The sequence below is a fragment of the Antrostomus carolinensis genome, unplaced genomic scaffold, assembly GCF_000700745.2.
Source record: "Antrostomus carolinensis isolate BGI_N321 unplaced genomic scaffold, ASM70074v2 scaffold24087, whole genome shotgun sequence".
Lineage (NCBI taxonomy): Eukaryota > Metazoa > Chordata > Aves > Caprimulgiformes > Caprimulgidae > Antrostomus > Antrostomus carolinensis.
The window spans coordinates 13090-34299 of record NW_010328406.1 but is presented as its reverse complement, the minus strand read 5'-3'; the positions used below and the strand labels follow the sequence as shown (position 1 = coordinate 34299).

Sequence of the window (21210 nt, the reverse complement as noted above, 5' to 3'; positions counted from 1 at the left end):
CCCCCCCAGCCACTGTGCTGGGACCCGCTTCCATCAGGGCTGTGGTTAACTGGGAGGGAGGCATTAAAAATTCCACATACACACGGAGCACTCTCACTCTCTAAATTTTGGGTTGAGTGGTTCTTCAGCTAAAAAAAAAAAACCCACCAGCGTGCAAATTAGCATCAGATGTAACACACATTCGTTTCCCATCTCCCTCTGCTGTTGCCACACTCCCATAAAACCCCCGAGACGCTGCCTGGCTGTTTTACAACTTTATAAATATTCTGATTCTTCTACGAGCTGGAAACACGCTGCGTAAAACACCTTAAAGAAAAGAAAAACGAGGTGGGGAGAGCAGCAGTGCAGAAGCCCTGACAAGACTGTGGGCTAGTGAGGATGCAGCGAGGATGCCAGCCCCATGCCAAGCCACCCTGGGCTCCTGGGTCTCATTTTCCACACAAATCTGCCCTCTCTGCTTCTACTCTTTCATTTAAAATAGTTTCCTAGTCTCTGGGCCCTTCCAGCCTCACAGTGGCTGACAGGTATTCATGCTCTGGTGCCTCAGAGTTAACCCTGCGTGAGCCATTGTAAATCATTTGATATTAAATTCAGTGTTTCATTTTTCTTGAGTAAAGCCATGCGGGGTGAGACTCTCCCGTGGAGTTTAATAGGCGTGAAACCAAAAGGAGACTACACAAATGTAATACAATTCCTTCAACTCTGGTTAAAAGCTCCAGAGAATTTAACAAAGAATTACACCTATTTAACCTATACATCTATTTTTATAAATGAAGAAATAAGCAGCAGGCATAGAGTTCTCTATATAAATCTACAAAGCGGTTCAAAAATATTACAGAAAGATGAATATTTCTTTTTAAATCTAATCTACCTTTTCCATGTGAAGGCTTCCCATGAAAAATACATTCCATTGGCTGATGCAGATATATATTGTTATTTTTATCACCCTAAAAGTGTAGAAAACAGATGCAATAGAGTAAAAAGTATGGAGCTGAGAAACTCTTGGAATTAAATAATTGCATAATGCCCCAGAGCATGGAGAGCGGGAGGCTGGTTTGGTCCCTGGCAGGAGCTGGAGCCCAGGAGCTGCAGGACTGAGGAGCAAAGGGACCCCAGCAATCAGGGGGAAGGCTGGGAGGACCAGGCAGTGTCTGGTCCTGGCTTCAGACCTTACTCTCTGCAAAAAAAACCCACTAAACACCCGGTGTTATGGGTTGGAAACGGGCTGTGCATCTCCAGTTCCTGCGGGCAAATCCAGAGATGGCTTTGCCTTCAGATCAGCAGATAAATACAGATGGCATCTGACCAAGAATAAAGACAAGACAGCTCTGAATAAAAGATGGAGAGAGCTTTACAGAGCTAGCTTTTATTTCTTTTTTCCTAGAAATTCAGAAATCATCTTCACTAATCCTCCAGAAGCTGAAGAAATCTAGATTTCATTGTTCTGGCTTGAACCACAGCTGTTTTATATGTACCACTCCTGTTTGAACGGTGAGACAGCCACGCTTAAAACTCAAATGATTTTAAACCTTCTTCTAAGCTGTGCCTTTGCCCACATATTTGTTTTACTGTGTAAGTCCTGGAGCATCTGTATTTCTGATACCTAATAAAAACATTTATCACTCCAACAGAAAAAAAACCTGGTAGGACTGGGGAAAAAAATAAATAAATAAAAAAAACCCCCAAAAAGCTGTTTGTTTCTGGCAAAAGCCCTGCCTTGACAAGATTTCTGTTGCAGTGCAGAGAACTTTGCTTCTTTTTATGGCTGAAACAGCTTTGTTGGGCTGTGTAGAGCCCGGGCCAGAGTGGGGAGAGACATGTGCCATCACTACCTGTTTAGATGTTTGGCAGCAAACTTCTAATTTTTTCCAGATCAAAACTGACATTCAAATGGCAGAAATAGCTGCAGCATCTTGAGTGCTGCAAGGATTTTGTTTATTTTAAGGCTAAACTTGTGGCTCAGATTTTCCCACAGGCAGTAAAATGAAAATCCTCCCTCCCCTCGCACCCAACACACATCAGACAAAACCAGATTTCACTTGTGACTTCCTTAAGATGACTTTTAAAGATCAAGGCATAATAAAGTCTCGCTGCTTCCCTGCATGTTGGTTAATCCCTTGCAACTGTCAGGTAAAACAGATTTTAGAAACAATAGAATTCATCTGCACAACTCCTGTGACATTTTACAGTAATCTGTGTTTAAATCCTTCGGGCTGCTTGGAAAAGTTGACCCTCGAGGTGATTTTTTTTACATGCACTTTGCATATTGATGCCATTTTCTCTGCCTCGCTCCCTGATTACACGGCTCCTGTCAATACTGGCTCCTATTCAACTTACACAGCGTGAGTCACGCTGATGGGCTGGAGATGGTGTATAAACAGGGAAAGATGCCAGATTAAATACTAAACACTTCTGTGTGGGGAGTGATGGACAGTAGTAGGTTACAGGTCCCAATTAATGCAGTTATCCTCTGCTGCAGACAGCCTTTGAGGAAAAGCTTTTGATTCTCTTTAAGCAAACCTTCCTCAGCTCTGTCTTTACCTCTCTTGCCATCTTTCACACAGCACAAGGAGCCCTTTCCTGGCCTGGGGCACACAGGTTGCAAAAACTAAAGGTGGCAACAAGTTCTTAGATCACCTTGCCCACCCTGGCCAATGCACAACAGAGCATCTTCAGAGTCTAGCTTTGTGTTATTCGACTTTAGTGGCAAAACTCTTGCTACTTGGCTTGGAAGATGAGGTCTGGGATTTAGGAGGTTTGATGTCACTCTGTCAAGTAGCTCTTGATATTCACCCTTTCTTGACCTGGCCTCATCCTGTACCTCCCCACAGCACTCCCTCATCCTCCCACATGACAGTATTTGAATTATTTGCTCTGTTTCCCTTCTTCACTCCTTGCACGACGTGCAAGAGTCAACAAGCAGGAAGATCACGAGTAGAAGAGGGGAGCTGCTGCTGCAGGCTGTGCTTTGCACCAGATCATCTGATTGGGTGGTGTTTGCAAAGCTTTGAAGGGAAGCAGAGACTCCTCTTCCTTCCCTGCTGTGCTGCTGGTTGTCTCAGACCCCCACGCAAAGGTCCAAGCCCCACGTGCCGCCCCTCCCCTGGCCCCAGGTCTCCAGCAGCGGCAGCTCAGCCCTCTCCACCGCTCCCTCTATCTCACTAGCATGGCTGGTGGTTTTAATTTAGCCAATTTTCAACTCTGCTAGTTCCTTTCAGATCCACGTCAAGGTTGCTTTCCCGGCAAATGCATAAGCACATTGAACCCTTCTGGTTTATCATACAAACGTGACCTCCCTGCCTGCCTTGGTAGACGAGATACTTGGGAATTACATTCCCGCTTTTCTTTTCTCCCCTCCTGGCAGCTTTCTGGGACCTGTCTTCTGGGGCTGCTTTCTTACCTGATAATGCATCAAGGTGTTCAAGCGCTTCCAATCTCCTTCAATCTTGGTGGTGATGTCTTCATCCTGCAGGACCACACGAGCTATCCGGCCCTGCCGCCACTCTGCAAACACCGGACATGATGGTCAGAGAGGGAAAAGGCACCAACGGGGCTCTACCCACTTCTGGCCCAAGGAACCTGGGGACAGATGAGCCTGTAGAAAGCCCACCAAACAGGAAGAGGCACCCAAAGCTAAACTCTGCTCTTAAATCAACAACCTCTGATCTTTCCCCTCCTATGAGGCAGGGAGGCTCCTACCCAAGTCCATGTCAACAGCTCTTGGTCTTTGAGAATATGGGACATTTTTGTATACTGCATCGAGGATCTTCTCTTTGACTTGAGTGATGGTATCACAGTTCAGCACCTTCACAGGGATCTCTGGACTGTTCTCGTTATCTGGGTTCACGCAGTTTAGGATCTGGAAGGGAAGGAGAACCACACCATGCTCTAAAGGGCTTCAGACAAACATCCAGAAGAGTTGTAACCACATCTGTCACAACAACCCTTTCTCATACAAAACCCACTAGCATCCCAATTGCATCCTTGCTGTTGCATCTAGTAAATCTTCACAACTATTAAGATGGGAGACCTGGATATCCATTTTCATTTGCTAGAGGGAGGACAATGCTCAATGCACAACGCTCCCCTCAAACCCTCAGCTCAAGCTATTTGTACCTGCAAATTAGGGACACACCTCACTTGGGCATGGCTTTATGAGGCTTCATTGCACTGGCAAGGCTTATGCTTCACAGTAGTATCCTAATAATCACTGGCCTCAAGGTCAGAACAGCTCATGTCCAAGTGGAGAGGACAGAAGTGATTCAATGACAGCTTCTACAGCGATCACTCACCAGAGTCTTGTACTCAATTTGCTGCCGGATCAGCTTGTCCTCACTGAGGGAGTAACGGGCTTCTCCTGTGATGGCATCAATCGGACCTTTCTCCATCTGTTGCTTGATGGCACAGTAGAGCATGAAGAGTGGCTCTCCAGCACATTCCTACACAATGAGACAGGCAGCAAAACTAACACAGAGGTGAAGGTGCATCTCCTCCAGAGCCACTGGCCTGCAGACAGGTTTTGCACGTGATTCATTTCAGCAGAGGCTGCAAACCTCAGCCGAAAGGTTCCCATTGCTGAGTTCCCATTGACTCCATCTTTAGCACATGTGCAATCCAGGCTCAGCCCCCAACAGCTCCTGGAGAGGACAGCCAAAACCATGAGCTCTGCTGCTCAATAGATATGTTGTCTTTGGCTTGGTAAATCTCTACTGAATCTATATGGCTGTAAAAATGGAATTTGAGATCTTGATCTCATTGTTTGCTTCCATGAAGCAAATCCTGTGGGGCTTCCAAAACCACAAGTAAAGTTAAAAAATATGGAAGTCCAGGCACGGAGATGGAAGTGAGAAATTCTCCTAAGTACTAAAGAGAAACAGAAACTCCATTACATGAGAATTACACCAGGCGATCTGAGGGTTGAAGAGGGCTGAGCACAGAGGCTGTGACAACCTGGAACAGCAGCCCAGCTGCAGGTATCTCTGAGCAAACTCCCACCTCCCCTGCCCTGCTATTACATCTGGTGACTTGGAATCTGACTGCAGAGTTCCAAGCCCAGATTCACCCCAGGGATGGCTGGTGGGTGAGACAGCGAAGCGGCAGCAGGGTCTCAGCTCCATCCCTCCTTACCTTGAGGAACTTGTGCAGGAGGAAGGCAAACCAGTTAGTCAGCATCTTCTCAGCCACCGACTCGGTCCTAGGGAAGCCAGGAGAACATGCATGTTACATACAAAACCAAATCACACATCAGAGGTCCTAAATCACCCCAGGTGGCACCACCTAGCTGCACCCTGGCTCCAGAGCAGGCAGCAAGATGAGGCCAGTCCTGTCCCCTCCACTGCATCGAGCTGACAGCAGCTTGCCCAGCTGACAGCCCATCACAGCCCTGATGGGGCTGGTGACAGGGAGCCTGGTGACACTGGCTCCTTGCACGTGGTGCAAATTACAGCCTGGCTGAGTAAATCACTGGGATTTGCAGCGGTTGCTGGCAATCAGGGACAGCAGAGTGACAATGGCAGGGAAATTGCAGCTTTCTCCCCAGTCCCACCCAGCGTCCTCTCCCCACATTGTACCCAAGATTATCTCTAATTTAAATACAATAGAGCCTAATGATAGTTTTTAATGGTGGCTCTGCAGGACCCAGAGACTTTCCTTAAAGCACCATGATCCCTTTTCCTGGGCCAGGCTGGCTGTGTTGGTGGTGGGGTGTCTCTTGGTCCATAGGGCAGGCAGGGAGAGCTGCTCTGCCACCAGCCAAGCCACCTGCAAATGCCACCCCAGGCAGCCTGGCTCTCTGCACCTTGGCTTTGCCATAGTTACCCACCTTCCCCTCCTGCCACATGTCATAGCAGGACCTGGCCCAATTTCCAGCAAGCTCAGAGGGGTGGATCCAACCCCTTCCCTGGGGCCCGTGGCTCCGTGCGCCTTCACCGTGAGTTGGCAGCAAGGCAGCAACTGTGCTAGGTCTGGGCATCTCTCTGCGCCTTCATCCCCTTGGCCAGCAGCTCTGCTCCTGGTGACATTCCTGCCAACTGCCTTTTTTGACCACTGTGTCACCAACTTGCTCAGGAGACGCCCAGCGGGTACCCAGCCTCTGCCTCTGCTGTACCCCGACCTAGAGCGAGCCACCATCCCACTCCAGACCCCTTTTCCCCATTCTCCATCTGCTCTGCTGCCTTGAATTACTGTCTGCCCCTTGGTATGTGTTTATCCAGCATCCCACATGTCTGAAAACTGGCATTTAATGAAAAACACACACACTACTGAAGCAACAGGGTTTGATCACAAAGTCAAGCAGATCACATATAAACGGGAGCCAAACAAAAACCAATGTCAGTCGGCAAATGGACCTGGGGTCACATTATCCATCATCTCTTAAGATCACATCATCTGTCAGGAATTGGTGAAAATGTCTGCAGATCCCCAAAGAATTTAAGGCTGAATTGATTAACTGCCTAAAAATTCATCCTACAAATTGACACGCACCTTGTTCCCCTGTTTAAAATATTTCAGTCCCCCAGTCAAGGAGGAGAAGCACTAGCACGTCACTGCGCCCAGACAACGGAGCCTCAGGGATACAAACTAAAGAAGAGGTGAAAATCTCAGCAAATTATACATTCAGGACTCCAGGGTGAATGTTAATTTAATAAACTACTTTGTTAATAGAATATTAAAGTACAAATTGGCCAGTCTCCTGATTAACCCTACCAGTGAAGTAATGATGTGTCTCGTCCCTGTTGGCTGCTTATGGTCTGACACCAACACCATAAAAATAAACTAAAATATGAGTGGCAGAGAAGTTGGGGTGGATTGTGTGGGAGAAGGGTTCAGATACTTCCATGTCCAGCTATTCCCTTTTATTTCTTGATCAGAAAGGCAAGATAAGCTGAATGGACCAGCAAAAAGAAACACCTCAGAGTGTTGCTGTCAAATCCCATTTCTCCTTACTTTCCAGCACTGAATCTCACTCTCAGCTGAACATGGACTGACGCTGTCAGCTATTTGCAGCACATCAGTCCCAGGAATGGCCAACCACTGAGCTCCTCATCCCTGTCCTACCCTGGCTGAGGAAAGGGGCTGCTCACGACCTTCATCGCTGCTGCGTGTAGCTGCAGGAGCACCGTGGGCTCCTTGATGTACTTCCCCTGGTGTCCTCTGCCTTTGCAATGGGGTTGGTGCTGGGTGACAGGGTCAGTTGTCCCTTGAGCTGTGCCTGCCTGAGCTCTTCTTCCCTTTGCTACGTGGGGAGGGGTCACTGAGCCACAGCAGGAGCTGCCCCTCACACACATCACTCTTGCTACATCACTGGGCTGCCTCTAAAAAGAAAAAAAATAAGCTCCTGAAGATGAACACAGCAGGGGAGAATCCCCAGACTTGGAGAAAACCCTTCTCATATTGACCACATAACAAGGGCAAAGCACGCTCCAGAGACAGCTTTCCAAAGGAGTCTGACGCCAGCAACCAGCGCCTTGGCTGCTCCTCCGACGTTCTGAGGCACCAGGAATAAAAGAAAACTAAACAGAAAGAGCTGAGAGAACCCAAAAAAATAAATATGTATTTTATTAATTTTTCCCTGCTATATCTAGGTCTCCAAACCGCTGTGTGCTGCTCTCCGTGCCAGGAACCAGAGCAGCTATTTGATTTAATGTCAACTTTTTTGCTATCTCCCGTGAGGGGTAGTTGCAGAAGAAAGAGAGAGAGGAAAACGAAGAAGAAAGAGAAAGAACTGAGTGCCAATTATCAACTGCTGCTGCTAGAGAGCTCAAAAAATAAAATAAAATCAAATAATCTCACTTTGTGGCTGATCACTCCTTATTAAGTCAGAGGAACACGTTCCAGCTCAGGTGTTTTATGCACCAACACCATCTGGGAGCTCACGGGACACAGGGCTGGGACAAGGTTCCAGTCGTAGGTTTCTGGTGAAATGGTTAAATCCTGGGCAGGTTAAATCCAGCCAGCCTCAACCCATGGCCCCATCTCCTCACTGGGTGCTGCAGGGAGGAGTGGGCACGGCTCCTGTTGCCAGCCATGTATTTTTTGGAGCACTGTAAAAAGTCATTATTGATGGCTGAGGCAGAAGATGCCTTCCCAGCGACTCGGCAAACCACGGGGGAAATTAAGACGGCTTCCTTTTCCGAGATGAGTTATTGCCTCCGCAAACACAGCCAGATTTAAAGCAATTTCCTGTCAAGTATATTCATTATGGCTGGAGGAATCCCTGAAATTTTCCTAGAGCTGTGAAATCCTCCCCTCGCCTTCATCCATCCATGAGATGCCGGTGGAGCCGCGGGCGCAGCCACGTTCCTGCCGCTGGCTGAGGCCAGGCTCAGCAGCACAGCTGGGACACAAAGGGACAGGGACAGAGGTGGCTCACGACACAGAGGGGTAACCTTTTACTTGTGGCTGCTGATCTGGCCCATGTTAACATTCACTTTTTTCCCTAATTTACACCTTTTTCCCTTTTTCTTTCTGCCATTTCCCTGCACAATCACGTGTGAGTCACTTAATCCATTCTCAAGCTCCTTCCCCCAACCGTGAAACACAAACGCTGCTGCTCCATCCAGGCAGATGTAGATGCTGTGAGGATCAAGCCCATAAATACCTGTGAGGCAGCTCAGACACCTTCCAACACCAGCACCCTGGTCTTGCAGAGCCACCAGCAGCGTGGCCGTGCCAGCCCAGGGGACCACACTGACCTGCCCGCAGCCCCGTCCCCTCCCTGTCCTGCCGTGTTACCTGCGCAGGAGCAGTTTGGGGTGGTTCTTATTTTCCAGGTTCTTCTCGATGAGGTCAGAGAGCAGCTGCTTCAGCACATCGGTGGCGTACTCCAGCTTGCCTTGCAGACCCGTCATGATGAGCGAGGCCACGTTGCCGCGATCGCGCATGGAGAAGCTGCGCTGCAGCTCCAGCGTTCGGATGAAGGTCAGCAAGAAAACCTTGTTGTTGATCAGCTGAGCAAAGAGCTTCAAGGCCTTCTCCACACTCTGCTGCCCGTTCCCTTGGACCTGTGGTGGAGGAGAGCATGTCCATCAGCCAAAGCACAGGAGGACAAGGGACTGGAGGGCAGCTCTGTGATGCCACAGGGTCACTCTGCCATCGCTATGAGTGGGGTGCATGGTGTAAACCTGGGTGCACAAGCAAGCACCCCATCTCTCAGGGTCTCAGCATCCCTGATCTGTCCTCCCCCAGCACTTCATCACAGCTTCCTTTAATCATTGCTCCAAGCTGTACTCTGCCTGCCATAAAGCTGTTGCTTTGAGGCTAACGGCCCTATAAATGACACACAATTTTGCTTGTTCTGCACAAAAAGTGACACTCTTGTAAGTAAATTAAATACTAATTTAGACTATTGCTTTGTTATGGGACAAGTGTAAAAAATTAATTGAGACTTTCAACCAGTTGCAGATTCAAGTGATTCATTATAAGTGAAAATGATGAACTACATTAAGCAACTCTTTACCAAAGATCTTGGAGACTTATGTATTGGTTTTACTAACATTACATAATTAAGCAACTGTGTAATTGGCAACACATTCATCACTTCTGCAATTCTGTTTTTCATGAGTAAAACAAATAAAAAGCGTTCATATTTGTTTGCTAGAGCATCAGCTTATTTGGCAATTTAAATAGTGAACATCATGCATGGGACTGGAAAACTCAGGGCATGGGAAGGGGCTGGGAGAAGCTGGTTCAAAGCCTGCTGAGATTTACCAACACCACAGCAAGTGCTCAGTGGTGGTGGCCCACTGGAAGGGAATTTAATTTGATGTGTTAACACTGAGCAGTGCTTGCCTGGAAAAGCAATGCAGCTGTATGGAGCACAAGCAACCAAGATGTCTTCCTCTCACATCTCTGGTTGAAGATCTGGGTATCTCCCGGTTTGTGTGAAGGCAACAGGACTTTCAGGATTGACTGGAGCAATGCCAGTCTCTGAGATGGAGCCCTCTGGGCATCCCAGTGCTGAGGATGGAGAATGGCAGCCCCACGTTTGGGGGCAGAGAACATTTCTTGAAGCACCATCGCTTTGTTCGGCACTCTTAGAGGTGAGCAGGGCCCAGTTGCAAGGTGATCTGATGGACCCTCACACATCACCCACTCTCTTAAGTCCTCAGTGAAAGCCTCATTAATATATTTGCACATAGTGGTGGGAAAACCTGGGAGATGGAAGCTTTTGCTGGAAGCAGAGCAGGAGGCTGGCCATGGTGCTTGCCCTCCCGTGGACACACCATGAACAGCAGCAGGAGGACAAGGATGCTCCAGGCAGGATGGTCCCAGGAGCACAGCCTTCCCCTGCACCCCAAGGTCGTTAAGGAGGACTTTAAAAGGACACTGGTAACTTCTCTGGCATGCTTTGCTGCTGACCTACAGCAAAATAAAACCCCATAAAATAAAACTAAAGCAACACCAGGGAGAAGAAAGTGAGAGGAATCAAGCAATGTGTGATGGAGATGAAACACCAGAGTTGAAATGAACTCGGGGCTCATCCTGTTGACCCCAGTGCCTCTAGTAAGATTTGGTGTAAAGGTGCCTCAGGGTTTCTCACTGAATTCCCTGAGGGCTCAGGGAAGTTTTGAAGGGCTGGAGCACAGCCTGTTCCTCACCTCCAGCTCCCGCAGGACAGGATGGTCCTCGATGCCAGGGAAAAGGACCCTCATGGCATAGGTCCGATAGTCCAGGTACGGGATCCCGGAGCGATCCAGGTCACTGGTTAACTCATTGATGTCTGTCTGCAGCTCTGCAAAAGCTGTTGTGGGGGGACAGAACCAGAGAGAGAAACACACGTGAGGCTGCAGGGCAGAGGATTTGGGGAGGGTTGTTTGCTCTCCTCAGGGGCACGGCAGCAACAACCATAACCAGCCAGCTCAGGAAACCCATTCAGGGGAGAGCTTGTCACGGAGCTAAGACAGACCCTCACCCTGGGAGACTCTGTCACAGCAGCTGAGAGCGAGAGAGCACACACTGCGCAGAGCAGACGCTGAGAACAAAAGATGCTTATTAATTTGTATGCAGCTCACACCTGGGTGTACGCACCTAAAACACCTTTATAAAGGCTGCAGGCAGAAATGAGGAACTATTTTCATAACTTGGTACCTCCTGTATTTTCCTTTCTTCTTCCTTTTGTCGTCTATCAACAGTTGCTAAAATAATCAGATCTGATGCAGATCAAACCCAAGCAGAAACTGCCTGCTGCAGGGGTCAGGAAGGAATTTATTCTTCCTCTTATAACATCAGCACGTTACACAGCTCTGTGTGTGTCCTTGTGTTCATTCTCCAAAGTACAAACTGCTGGCTCAGTCAGGTCTCTGTACCCCAACTAGGCTGTGCCCATGCCAAAGCTCTGGTCTTTCCTGAATACATCCCATTTTCTGTCCCATGGTGTCCTTCTAAACTCAGCTGAACAGATCCAGTGCAACTCTCCGTAGATACAGAGGTTGCACTATGAAATTTGCAGCTTTGTATTTACTACTTTTTTTTTATTCACTAAGCTCCCTTTCAGCTGGAAGAACGTACAAAACAGCAGCAGCAGCACTCCCCAGAACGCTTTTTGTCTCAACCCACCAGCTACAGACACAAGTCTCCACCTCCACCTTCGCTCCTCACGGAGAGGTCAGGCTGTCACCCTGTTGCAAGGGACAAGACTTGTGTGAGTTGAAAGCTGCAAGGGGCAGGTCTAGCTAGTCCAAATAAGACATGAGATTTCCCAGAAGCAAATGTTTGAGGAGCTTCTTCCTATCCCTCAGACCTGTTCTTACCCCTTGAGGCTCACATCTTATAGATTGGAGGAGGGACCAGACCAGGTTCCCAGCCCTACTGCCTTCCATTTGGGACACACGCTGTTTCTTAGGGAGCAGAGGAGGTTCAGACCCCATCTCACTCTGCCTTTTTAAAATCCCTTTACTAAAAGCCCATTAGACAAGGGGCCACATTGTGCAGGGCAGCCTGGGGCTCGTGCCATCCTCACAACGCGACCCAGGCCCGTCACTTAAGCAGGATCAAGCTCTAATCCTGTTCTCTGCATATTAAGGAGCAGAGCCGTGTCTGCTGCTGACACACTTGTCACTGCCCACCCTCCCACAGTGGGGCAGGCGTGTGGGGGGGACACACCCCACTCCTCACTGCAAAAATCGGGTGACTAGGGTGCTCTGGTGTGGAGTCACAGCGCTCAGAATGCCCTGTCCTGGGCAGTACTGACCCTCTTTGCACTCCAGGGCCACCCGGGACTCCAGATTATCCATCTGCATCTGCAGTCTCTTGAGGGTCAGGTCGTTCTCTCGGGACTTGCGCTTGTAGGCGATGAGGACAATGATGACGATGATGAGGAGCAGGCTGCCTCCGGCCGCGATGCTGACGATGGCTGGCAGGGTCAGGAGGCTGTCTGAGATGATGCTCACTGAACCAGGGGAGAAGATGATCCCACCAACACGCACCTGCAAAGCACAGCAGAGGTAACCAGTAGCTTTGGGTTTAAGTCTGTCCCAAAGCCCCATCCTTCCCGGCCAGGACACACACCCCCCGGGCTGTACAGACCCCTGAGGAAGCACCAAACTGCCTCTGCTTCAGCCAAGGCTGCACCAACTCCCATCACCCTCAAAAACAGAGGATGCAGCTTATGCGAACAGAGGGAGGCTTCAAGCAATGATAAATGTGCCAGCCCTTCACTATCTGGGCTTTGTTCTTATTATCTGATGGCTCCATTTGACTTTCATTTTATAAGCTTTCAACTCCCTTTTGTAAATCGTGGACATGAGCAACCCAGTGATAATTTCACTGACAAGAAACCAGAGCGACTGGAAAGGGAGAACGGAGAAGGGAAGAGAAATCCATGTGCGAAAGCCACAGAGCAGAGAGGCCGGAGGTTAATGCTGGGACTGGCTTTTCCTGGCCACAGATGCAAGCAGCTCTCAGCCAGGTTGCGCTTCTGTGAATCACACTCTGATCATCTGAGTATGTTTTGGATGCTGAACTTAAAGGGAAATTAATCACAATTACAATCTCATTTGGGCTCTCCTCAAGCACTTCAGCAGCTGCACGTTTGCTCCGCGAGCGGATCAGAGGAAGCCACAGTGCCCAAAACCAAAAGCAGAAGGTGACACCGACTGTTATCCTGGATGAGGTTGTTGATCCAGCCAGTCCAGTGTTCAGATGTCCTGGCTGCTTCTGCTTCAGCAAAAGGCAAAACTTTTCCATCCACTTACTAGATCAGATCTGGCTACAAGGATGGATAAAATCCCTTCTGACCCTACAGGAGGGAGAACACAGCCCACAGAAAATGGTCTCATCTACTAACAGAAGAGCAAGGAGCACCAGAAAAAGGATGGTGCCTGGAGCTGAAGGCACTGCCAGAAAGATTTGTTCCTTCTAGAAGGTTCTGATAGTAGGTGGTGAGTCTCAGGGAGGGAATAAGAAGTTTCCCCATGCTAATAACACATCAATATTTTAAGATTCCAATTAGACAGCCAGAAAGATCTAAAATCCTACTGATCCTTGGACAAGAAATTGCACTCAACAACCGAGTAAACCAGGGAGCTGGAGGAGGAGGAAGGATGGGAAGGAGGGAGGGAAGGGATGCTGACAGGAGGGTTTGGTCTCTCACCATCACTTTGTGCTGTCCAGTGAGATTCGGTGGCTCACACAGCAGCTGTGTCTCGGAGACGGTGACGGCGCAGGGTGTCTCTCCAATCAGCACAGTGTAGTTGAGCTTGGCTCCTCCAGGAGCGGGTGGACACAGGTTTCTGCCCTAGGGACACGGGGAGAGCAGACTGTACAAAGATGCAGCGTGTTTCCCCAGCTTCTATCTCATCCCCAGCTTGTGCCATTGATGGGACTCCATCTAGTGTAGCCTGTTCTCCAAAGGGGCTATAAAACTCACCTCTCTGGGACTTTTTTTTGTCTCTTCCCACCCCTTCTTACCTTCAGGATGATGGGTGACCCTGGCTTCTGCTCCAGCACCCCAGTTGGGCTCAGGAGTTCAAACGTTGGGTTGGGGTAGTATATGAACTTGGTGTCATTGTAGACCAGCAGGGACTGCACGTTGTTAAAGATAAATCCAAATTCATCCGGTCGCTCGACAGCATCCAGGCCAGGCCGGTACTCGGGGGTGAGGGGGGGTGCGAGGCAGGCCAGCGCCGTGGCGTTCACCACCGTGCAGACCTGTGGGGAAGGTGATGCTTTGAAAGATGGCAGGAAAAAAAATTTATCCCGACTTCACAATGATGTTCTGACTCCTTAAATACTCCCTGAGAAGTCCAGAGGATTCAAGTTTAGCTGGAAATATTTAAGCCAGGCTTGATGTGCCACAGCCAGAGTTTGGGGCTTTCCTTTGAATTTTATCATAGAATCACAGACCGGTTCGGGTTGGAAGGGACCTTAAAAGATCATCCAGTTCCAACCCCCCTGCTATGAGCAGGGACACCTTCCACTAGATCAGGTTGGTCAAAGCCTCATCCAACCTGGCCTTCAACACATTTTCTTCCCCTCCAGCCAGTGCAAAAGGCACTGGGCAGAGATGGAGCATGAGCTTCAAAATGAGCCATGTTTTACAGAGCTAGAGGCTGGCACAGCACATCCCTTCACCCTCTATCTTTTTTCCTCTTCTTTCCAGTCCCATCCTCTTTTGCAACACCAGCTGTGAAACAGACCCCCAGCAAATACCTGCTCCTGGCTACAAATGGGTGATTAAAGGCAATTCCCAAATGCCAGCAGGGAGAGGAGCACACAAAGGTCATCTCCCACCAAGCTGAGGACACCCCCAGCTCCTCCAGCCCTGAAAGCAGAGAGTTGGCTGATTTATGAGACTCTTGCCTTATAAAGCAGCAAGAGCCTAACTGTTTGGCCTCCCTCCATAAGTGGGAGATTTAATTTCACTCAATTTTGTGTCTTCAGAATTATTTTGGTAGCACCAGAACCGTAACTGCTAACAACAAAATCAGATGTCTTTTTAAAAAGAGCTCAGACTAAAAAGGTCTTCAGAGGGGAAGGGAGAAAGGGAATAGGAAAAGGCTGCTAAGTGATTTGCCCTTTCCAAGATAATACAGATTCAGTCAGAAAGATCACTGCATAGAAACAGTATTTTTCAGTTTTACTTGGTCAAAATAATTTCTGTGGGTCCTGGAGGTACAATTCTTATTTGTGGCATACAAGAACATCACTTATTTCCCATTTAGCAGAGGATTCATTTCAGTTTCTCACTATTGGACTGAAAAAAAAATACAGATAGCGGAAGGAGGTGGCATTCCAGATCAACCCCAAATTCTGCTACCAACTCCTTGCTTCAGGAACATCAGGGTGATGGGAAGGAGGAAGGGAAGGAGGCATAAAAATAACACTGAACTTCACCAAAGTACCCAGAGCCCCATGCCCTGCATCCTTCACATGGTGAGGAGGGTGCGGGGAAGCAGCACCTGACCTGATGCAGTGATCAAGCTGCAAAAGTGGCCTGAAAGCTTCTTGTTCTGAAGCCATTCCCCTCTCTCCTCCTTCCCTCCCTGGGCTGGTACAGCCCTGCTGGGCCCTGAGCTGCAGCAATAGGAGGTTTATTTATAGAGGCAGCTAGGGAGAGACTAGTTAAACACAGCAGCCTCCGAGCTGGCAGGTCCCAGCGCCCAGCTCTGGGCTTTTTCAGAAAGAGCAGGACTAAAATGGGAAGCCAGGAGCAGCTGGGGATAATGGGAACAGCTACACTTAGATTTCCCATCCCAACACGCCTGTAGAGCTGAGGTAGGTACAGGGAAGGAGAGGGGAGCTCTCGGGGCTCAGGGGCTCCATCAAAATGGGGAATTTCAGGAGTGAAACAAGTTTTTCTGACCCAAGACACAATTTGAGGTGATGGAGATGATCTAAACCAGGAGTTCTCCATTTCTAGCTTTGAAAACTCCCTGGCAACTACTGAGGAAGTAACTCCCCATTTCTGTGGGTCAGAATCCCTCTTACTAGGGTCTCCAATTTGGGTAAATCTAGGGAAATACCCCCAGAGCAGCTTTTGCTGTGGCAAGAGAGTGTGTGCAGAGAGCATCGTCACCAGTAACCGCGCGTGTGGGGGACCTGCCATGTGACAGTGCACAGGGACGCTCCCCGGCACAGCCCGGCAGCACCGCGCCGACAGCAGCTACTTACATTGACAAACTCCTTGCCATTGTACTTGACACGGATCCTCGGCTCCTGGATCACGTCCAGGTTGGAGCCAGTGACAGTCAGAGGCGTGTGGCCGCTGCGGAGAACGAGGAGACACCTGATGAATGAATGCATCGGGCAGGAGGGGCTGGGGCTGTGCAGACAGACTGGGCTTGACAATAAGGATGATCTCAGATCTCAGAAAGATGTTTTCTCCAGACACTACTTCAGGCACCAGGCGACAGCGTGGATTAATACCCACTCCCTGAGTCGCTGAGGAGAGGTGTCTCACGAGTTAGCTGGATTCTCTACTCTCAGCTGCACCCTCTCCCTCACCTAACAGCATCACAAGGCAGCAGGATGAGAAACGGGACCAAAGAAATCAACTGAGCTGAGACTAAATATGCAAGACAATAAATTAGTCACAGTGTTTAATGATTTACATAGTGGTGTTTTTAAGGAATACGATAAATGGTACGTGCAGTGAAGGAACTGACGTGCGCTTGCATCTGGGGTGCAGACGCATCAAGTTGTCACACAGAGCTGGGGAGGGACAAAGAGCAACCAGTGCCACCAGGGTCAAGGAGGACACAACCCCCCAGGCTCCAGCATCCCTATTCTCCTACAGCCAGTGCCCCTGAGCAGAGTCCTTCACTCATGGCTTCTTCCTTCCCGTGTTAATTGGAGCAGCACAGCCCAGATCCACAGCAGTCTCCAGCATCTCTACAGCAGAGCCCAGCTGTTCCCTCCAGACCACCTCTGTCAGCAGCCCTGACCAGCCCCTCAGACCCATCTCACCCCAAACCAGATGTGACCTTCAATTTGGGCTCAAAGCAAACATCTCACAGAACCTGCTGTGAGACCCACGATTCTTTCATGGCCAATTTTTAAAAAATAATTGGAATTTGAAATGAATAGCTGTGTTACAGCCCTTGAGAGCACAACCATCAAAGTGACACCAGGGGACGAGGATGGCCCAGGGTTTTTAGCAGTGACTATGTCACAGTGATGTGACAGTGCTGGCCACCTCACTCCTAGCAGTGAATCTGGGATAAACACTACATTTTGATTAGCATCAGCTTTTTCCTTTCTTAGTGGCTGCTGGTTTTGTTTTATTGCAGGACTATACGAAGGAGTTTTTTAATGAGCAATTGTGCACATCATCAGCAGATGGAAACGATCTTGGGGTTTTATTTGTGCTCCCAGAATCTCAGTGCAGACTGCTCCTGCTGTAATTGCCTTAGTAATTACAACTACTTTAGTAACTCCAGAGCTGATTTTTGGTAAATGCAAACGCCGCAGACACCCAGCACTGACAGATCCAGGATGCTGGGTGGGATGTGCATTTCCAAACGGACCCTCTTTTGCCCTCACTGAGCATGTACCAAGAGAGAAGATCCAGAGCAGACAAGCTGGTTCCTCTCCCGCTGGCAGAGCCGTGCGTTACCTGGCGATGCTCCACTCGGGTTCGATGTGCTGCACCTTGGGATCATCGATGTACTCGAACAGCAAGGTCTGCTCCAGCTGAGCCCGGTCCACACTAACGGAGACATGAACAGCCCCCAGGCCATGGGCTGATGGAGCTGAGATGCAAACAATCTCGTTCATGGATCGCCTGTGTGAGAGAGAAGCCAGGGAAGTGTCAATGGGAGGTTGTGGTCTGGGGGTAGGAAATGACCCTTCGTGCTGGGCAGCTCGCTAAGGGCTGAGCCATCAGTCAGCCCCAGGCTCTGACACCGGCAGAGGGGATACGGGCAGGAGGGATTCGCTGGGAGGGAGGGAAGGGAGCTCTGTGCAGGAGGGGACTCTGCCTGCCCACGGCGAGCGAAGCGCAGGTTCCCTGAAATCACTCTTTGTGCCAAACCGCAGCCTCCTGCATCCCTCTGTGAACCCGCCGCCTTCTGCTGGGCGTGTGAAAACAGATGGCTGCTTTTTAAATGGGATGTATAAGCTCACTGAAAAGCCAAATTCTTCCCCTTCCCACCCCATTGCACACACGGGCCCTTGTGAGCAGCATAAAGGAGCCCACGAAGCCCCTGACTGGGAAGGGCGATGCCACCGTCACCGCTGCCTTCTGGCTTTGTCTGCCCGTCAGAGCCAGGGTGACCTCGGCCTCGGCGCTGCCTGGCTGGACACAACAGACCATCTGCTTCCATCAGAGCCCTGGAGAAGGTCGAGGCAGCAGCGTAGCGAGGTGTTGTCAAAGCACAAAGGCACTGGTGGGTGGATGGATGGATGGATGGAGAAGGGGAATGAGATCCAAGCGGTGCTGCTGCTGGGACAGAGCTGCAAGAAACCACACGGCTCTGGATGCTGCTCCTACGGGAAGTGCCAGACTGATGTCCCTGGGAGGCCAGTGTCCCTGCACAGCCACCCGCGGGTCATCCCACCTGCCCTGTCCCCAGCTCATCAAAAGGGTCGTGCTATTTCCATGGCTCATGTAATTTTGGCTTCTCTCAGGGAAAGGGCAGGCAGGTCTTCAGCACCTTGCTGCCAGTTTGGCACTGAAATCAAAACCTGGCACTCTTGAACGTCCCATCTTCACCATCCTCACCCTCCTCAGAGGCTGCACTAACAGCTGAGGCTTGAGCACAGCCCTGCCCCTGCTCTGCTTCCAGCACAGCTCCTGTGTCTGTACCAGGGCAAGGGGACACTGCGTGGTCCCCTTCTCAGGGCCCTTACATGCCCTCTGTCCTCCCTAAGGAGCGCGGGGACAGCACTTGGCACTGGGCATTTTAGGCTGGTATCCAACAGCAGGTACCACAACGTTCCAGTTCACACCTTGGCACCTGTGTCCATCACAACTGAGGGAACAGAAACAACCTCCTAAAATATCTGAAACAAATTGAACTTGACTGTTTCTACAGATGCAATTACACGTCTGGCCCTTCCCACTCTCCTCCTTCCTCTTACTCTCACTCTCCACCTAGGTTTGATTTAACCATGAAGGCATCCTTGAGCAAGGAGAGCCTTTCTCCACCTTCCTTGCTGATTCTCGATGTGTTCCTGTGCATGCCCGTGCAGCTGAAGAGCTGCTGCCTGCTCTGCTGCCTGCTCTGCCCCGCAGACTGCACCGCGCCTGCTTAGCTCTGGCGTGAGATCCAGAGTGACGCATCGCTGCTGGCAGAGGTGCTCTCGGCTCCCTCTGATCAGTTAATTAGCTTTCTGTGCTATTATTATGTCGTCATGGTGAATCTACCCACTCCTCCGATCAGAGAGGGGAGAATGAGGGAAGCTGTAATTAGAGTGAATCTCATTAGAAACTGCATCATCTAATCAGGCTCCCCCACACCCTCGAGTACAATTGGAGTTCAGTGCCTCCAAACAGTCCAAGCAAAACAAAATGCACGGCGTGACCCCACGTGAGGGATGGTGCCACTCATACACTGCCACCTGCTTTGGTGAAGTTTCTGCTGTAATTGGAACAAACAGAGAATTCAAAAACTCTTCCGGGTTTTGCAGGTCAGTATCTGCAGGATGCCTGAATAGAATCAGATATTGAAGGGATGATATTACAGGGTTGGTTCTGCTCTCAGGCTTCTGCTGGTGGCAACGCCGTTCCATGTGCATCTGAAGATGCAATCTGGCATCTTTGCTTCAGATATGGGAAGAAACGTGGACAGAGTGGTCACAGAGCTCAGCGCACAGATAATTAATCTGCACTCAAAGCCCTCAGCGTGTCCAGACCCCCCTGAAGCACCATTCTACGATGGACCTAGAGTAAGCACTGCTAACATCCCAACATGCTCCCACACCTGAACGCCCACAGCTCCTGTATCAGAGAACCTCTCAGTCTTCCAGCTGAGAAATTCACTTCCAGGGGTCTTTACCTTCCCAGAAATGTCCTCAGTTCCTCCTGGGAAGCCTGAGCAAGGATGTGACAGGCAGAATCCCTTTGCACATCACACTGCTTTGCCTGGGCTCCTGCACAGGCTGTGCCCAAGCTATGAAACGCACAGAGCCAGCTGCCTCGGGGCACCTACGGACGCTTGGCACAGGGCACGGACGTGTACGTGATGCACACAGATGTATACCGCCTGTATCTTTTTTTAACTAAGCCCCAAGAAAACCCATTAAACCCTGCAAATGTCAACTCCGTGTTTACACTGCTGGGTAAAAAGCAAATTTGCCATAGAAATCCCAGAGGAGATGGATGGCTGCACAAGTTTCTCAGCAGAAGGCACGTGCAGATCCCTGCTTGGCTCTGCCCCACCCCTCGCCAAGACCAATTCTAGGAGCTTGAGGTACCTGCAGCAGCAGCTGCAATATCTGTGAATAGAGAAACCAGAAATTCTCATAATAAATGTTACATTTTCTTCAGCTGAGCCGGGCTGGGGGCAGACACTGACGACTGCTATGAACGGTTTCCAATCACAGGGATGTTTGCAGGTGATGTGGTGCAGGATGCAGGAGCCCAGGCTGACCCACTCGGCCCCTTACCCATAGAATTCGCAGGTCTGGTTCCCCAGGAGCACTGACACGCGGCTGCCGGCTCCCAGGTAGTGCCCAGAGATGGTCACCATCGTCCCTCCCGACTCTGGACCGCGGCTGGGATTCAGAAAGCTCACTGCTGGAGTCTGGGGAAAGAAAAGGACAAACTCAGTGCTCTGGCCTGCTGCGAGGTGAGCTTCCACCCAGGAGCCATCCCCTGAGCATCTTCTCATCTTTAGTTCAGCAGAGATACCCTTTTTAAAATGAAAAAGCAAAATGGAGATGTGTCCTGGACATCTGACAAATCTCCTGCTAAATTTTCAAACCCAGCTCTGAGAGAGAGATGTGCCTCAACAAAACAATTGCAAATTATCCTTGGCAAAAGTATATATTTACCTTCAACTTTGTCCTTAAACAAAGGTAAGCTGTTTGCACAACAGTTTCAAAAACTAAATACATCCCGAGCCAAACAAACTGCCAAAATGGAAATTCAAACCCAAACATTTAAGTTTTGCCAACGTGGCAAAGCATCAAAAACCCCACCAGGGTCTGGCAACGGGAAACACTGGACAACTAACAAAAAGACACCACCATCAGCTCCAGCTTCACACCCACCACCAGTGACAGCACCGTGGGGACAGAGCTCCTTTCCCATCGCTGATGGAAAGACAC

The 21210-nt window shown here is 49.7% G+C and overlaps 1 protein-coding gene across 1 annotated transcript in view; it reads right to left on the bottom strand.

Moving 5' to 3' along the window:
* The window catches only part of LOC104528292 (plexin-A2), a gene marked incomplete at its 5' end in the record, with an annotated part of 37247 nt that overhangs the window by 9324 nt on the left and 6713 nt on the right, over nucleotides 1–21210 (bottom strand). The window contains 12 exons of the mRNA XM_010172252.1: nucleotides 3401–3504; nucleotides 3700–3859; nucleotides 4293–4439; nucleotides 5128–5194; nucleotides 8734–9002; nucleotides 10599–10741; nucleotides 12191–12425; nucleotides 13592–13735; nucleotides 13909–14148; nucleotides 16111–16204; nucleotides 17555–17722; nucleotides 20548–20684. Of these exons, the coding sequence (XP_010170554.1) occupies nucleotides 3401–3504; nucleotides 3700–3859; nucleotides 4293–4439; nucleotides 5128–5194; nucleotides 8734–9002; nucleotides 10599–10741; nucleotides 12191–12425; nucleotides 13592–13735; nucleotides 13909–14148; nucleotides 16111–16204; nucleotides 17555–17722; nucleotides 20548–20684 (1908 nt within the window). The remainder of the gene's footprint in view (nucleotides 1–3400; nucleotides 3505–3699; nucleotides 3860–4292; nucleotides 4440–5127; nucleotides 5195–8733; nucleotides 9003–10598; nucleotides 10742–12190; nucleotides 12426–13591; nucleotides 13736–13908; nucleotides 14149–16110; nucleotides 16205–17554; nucleotides 17723–20547; nucleotides 20685–21210) is intronic.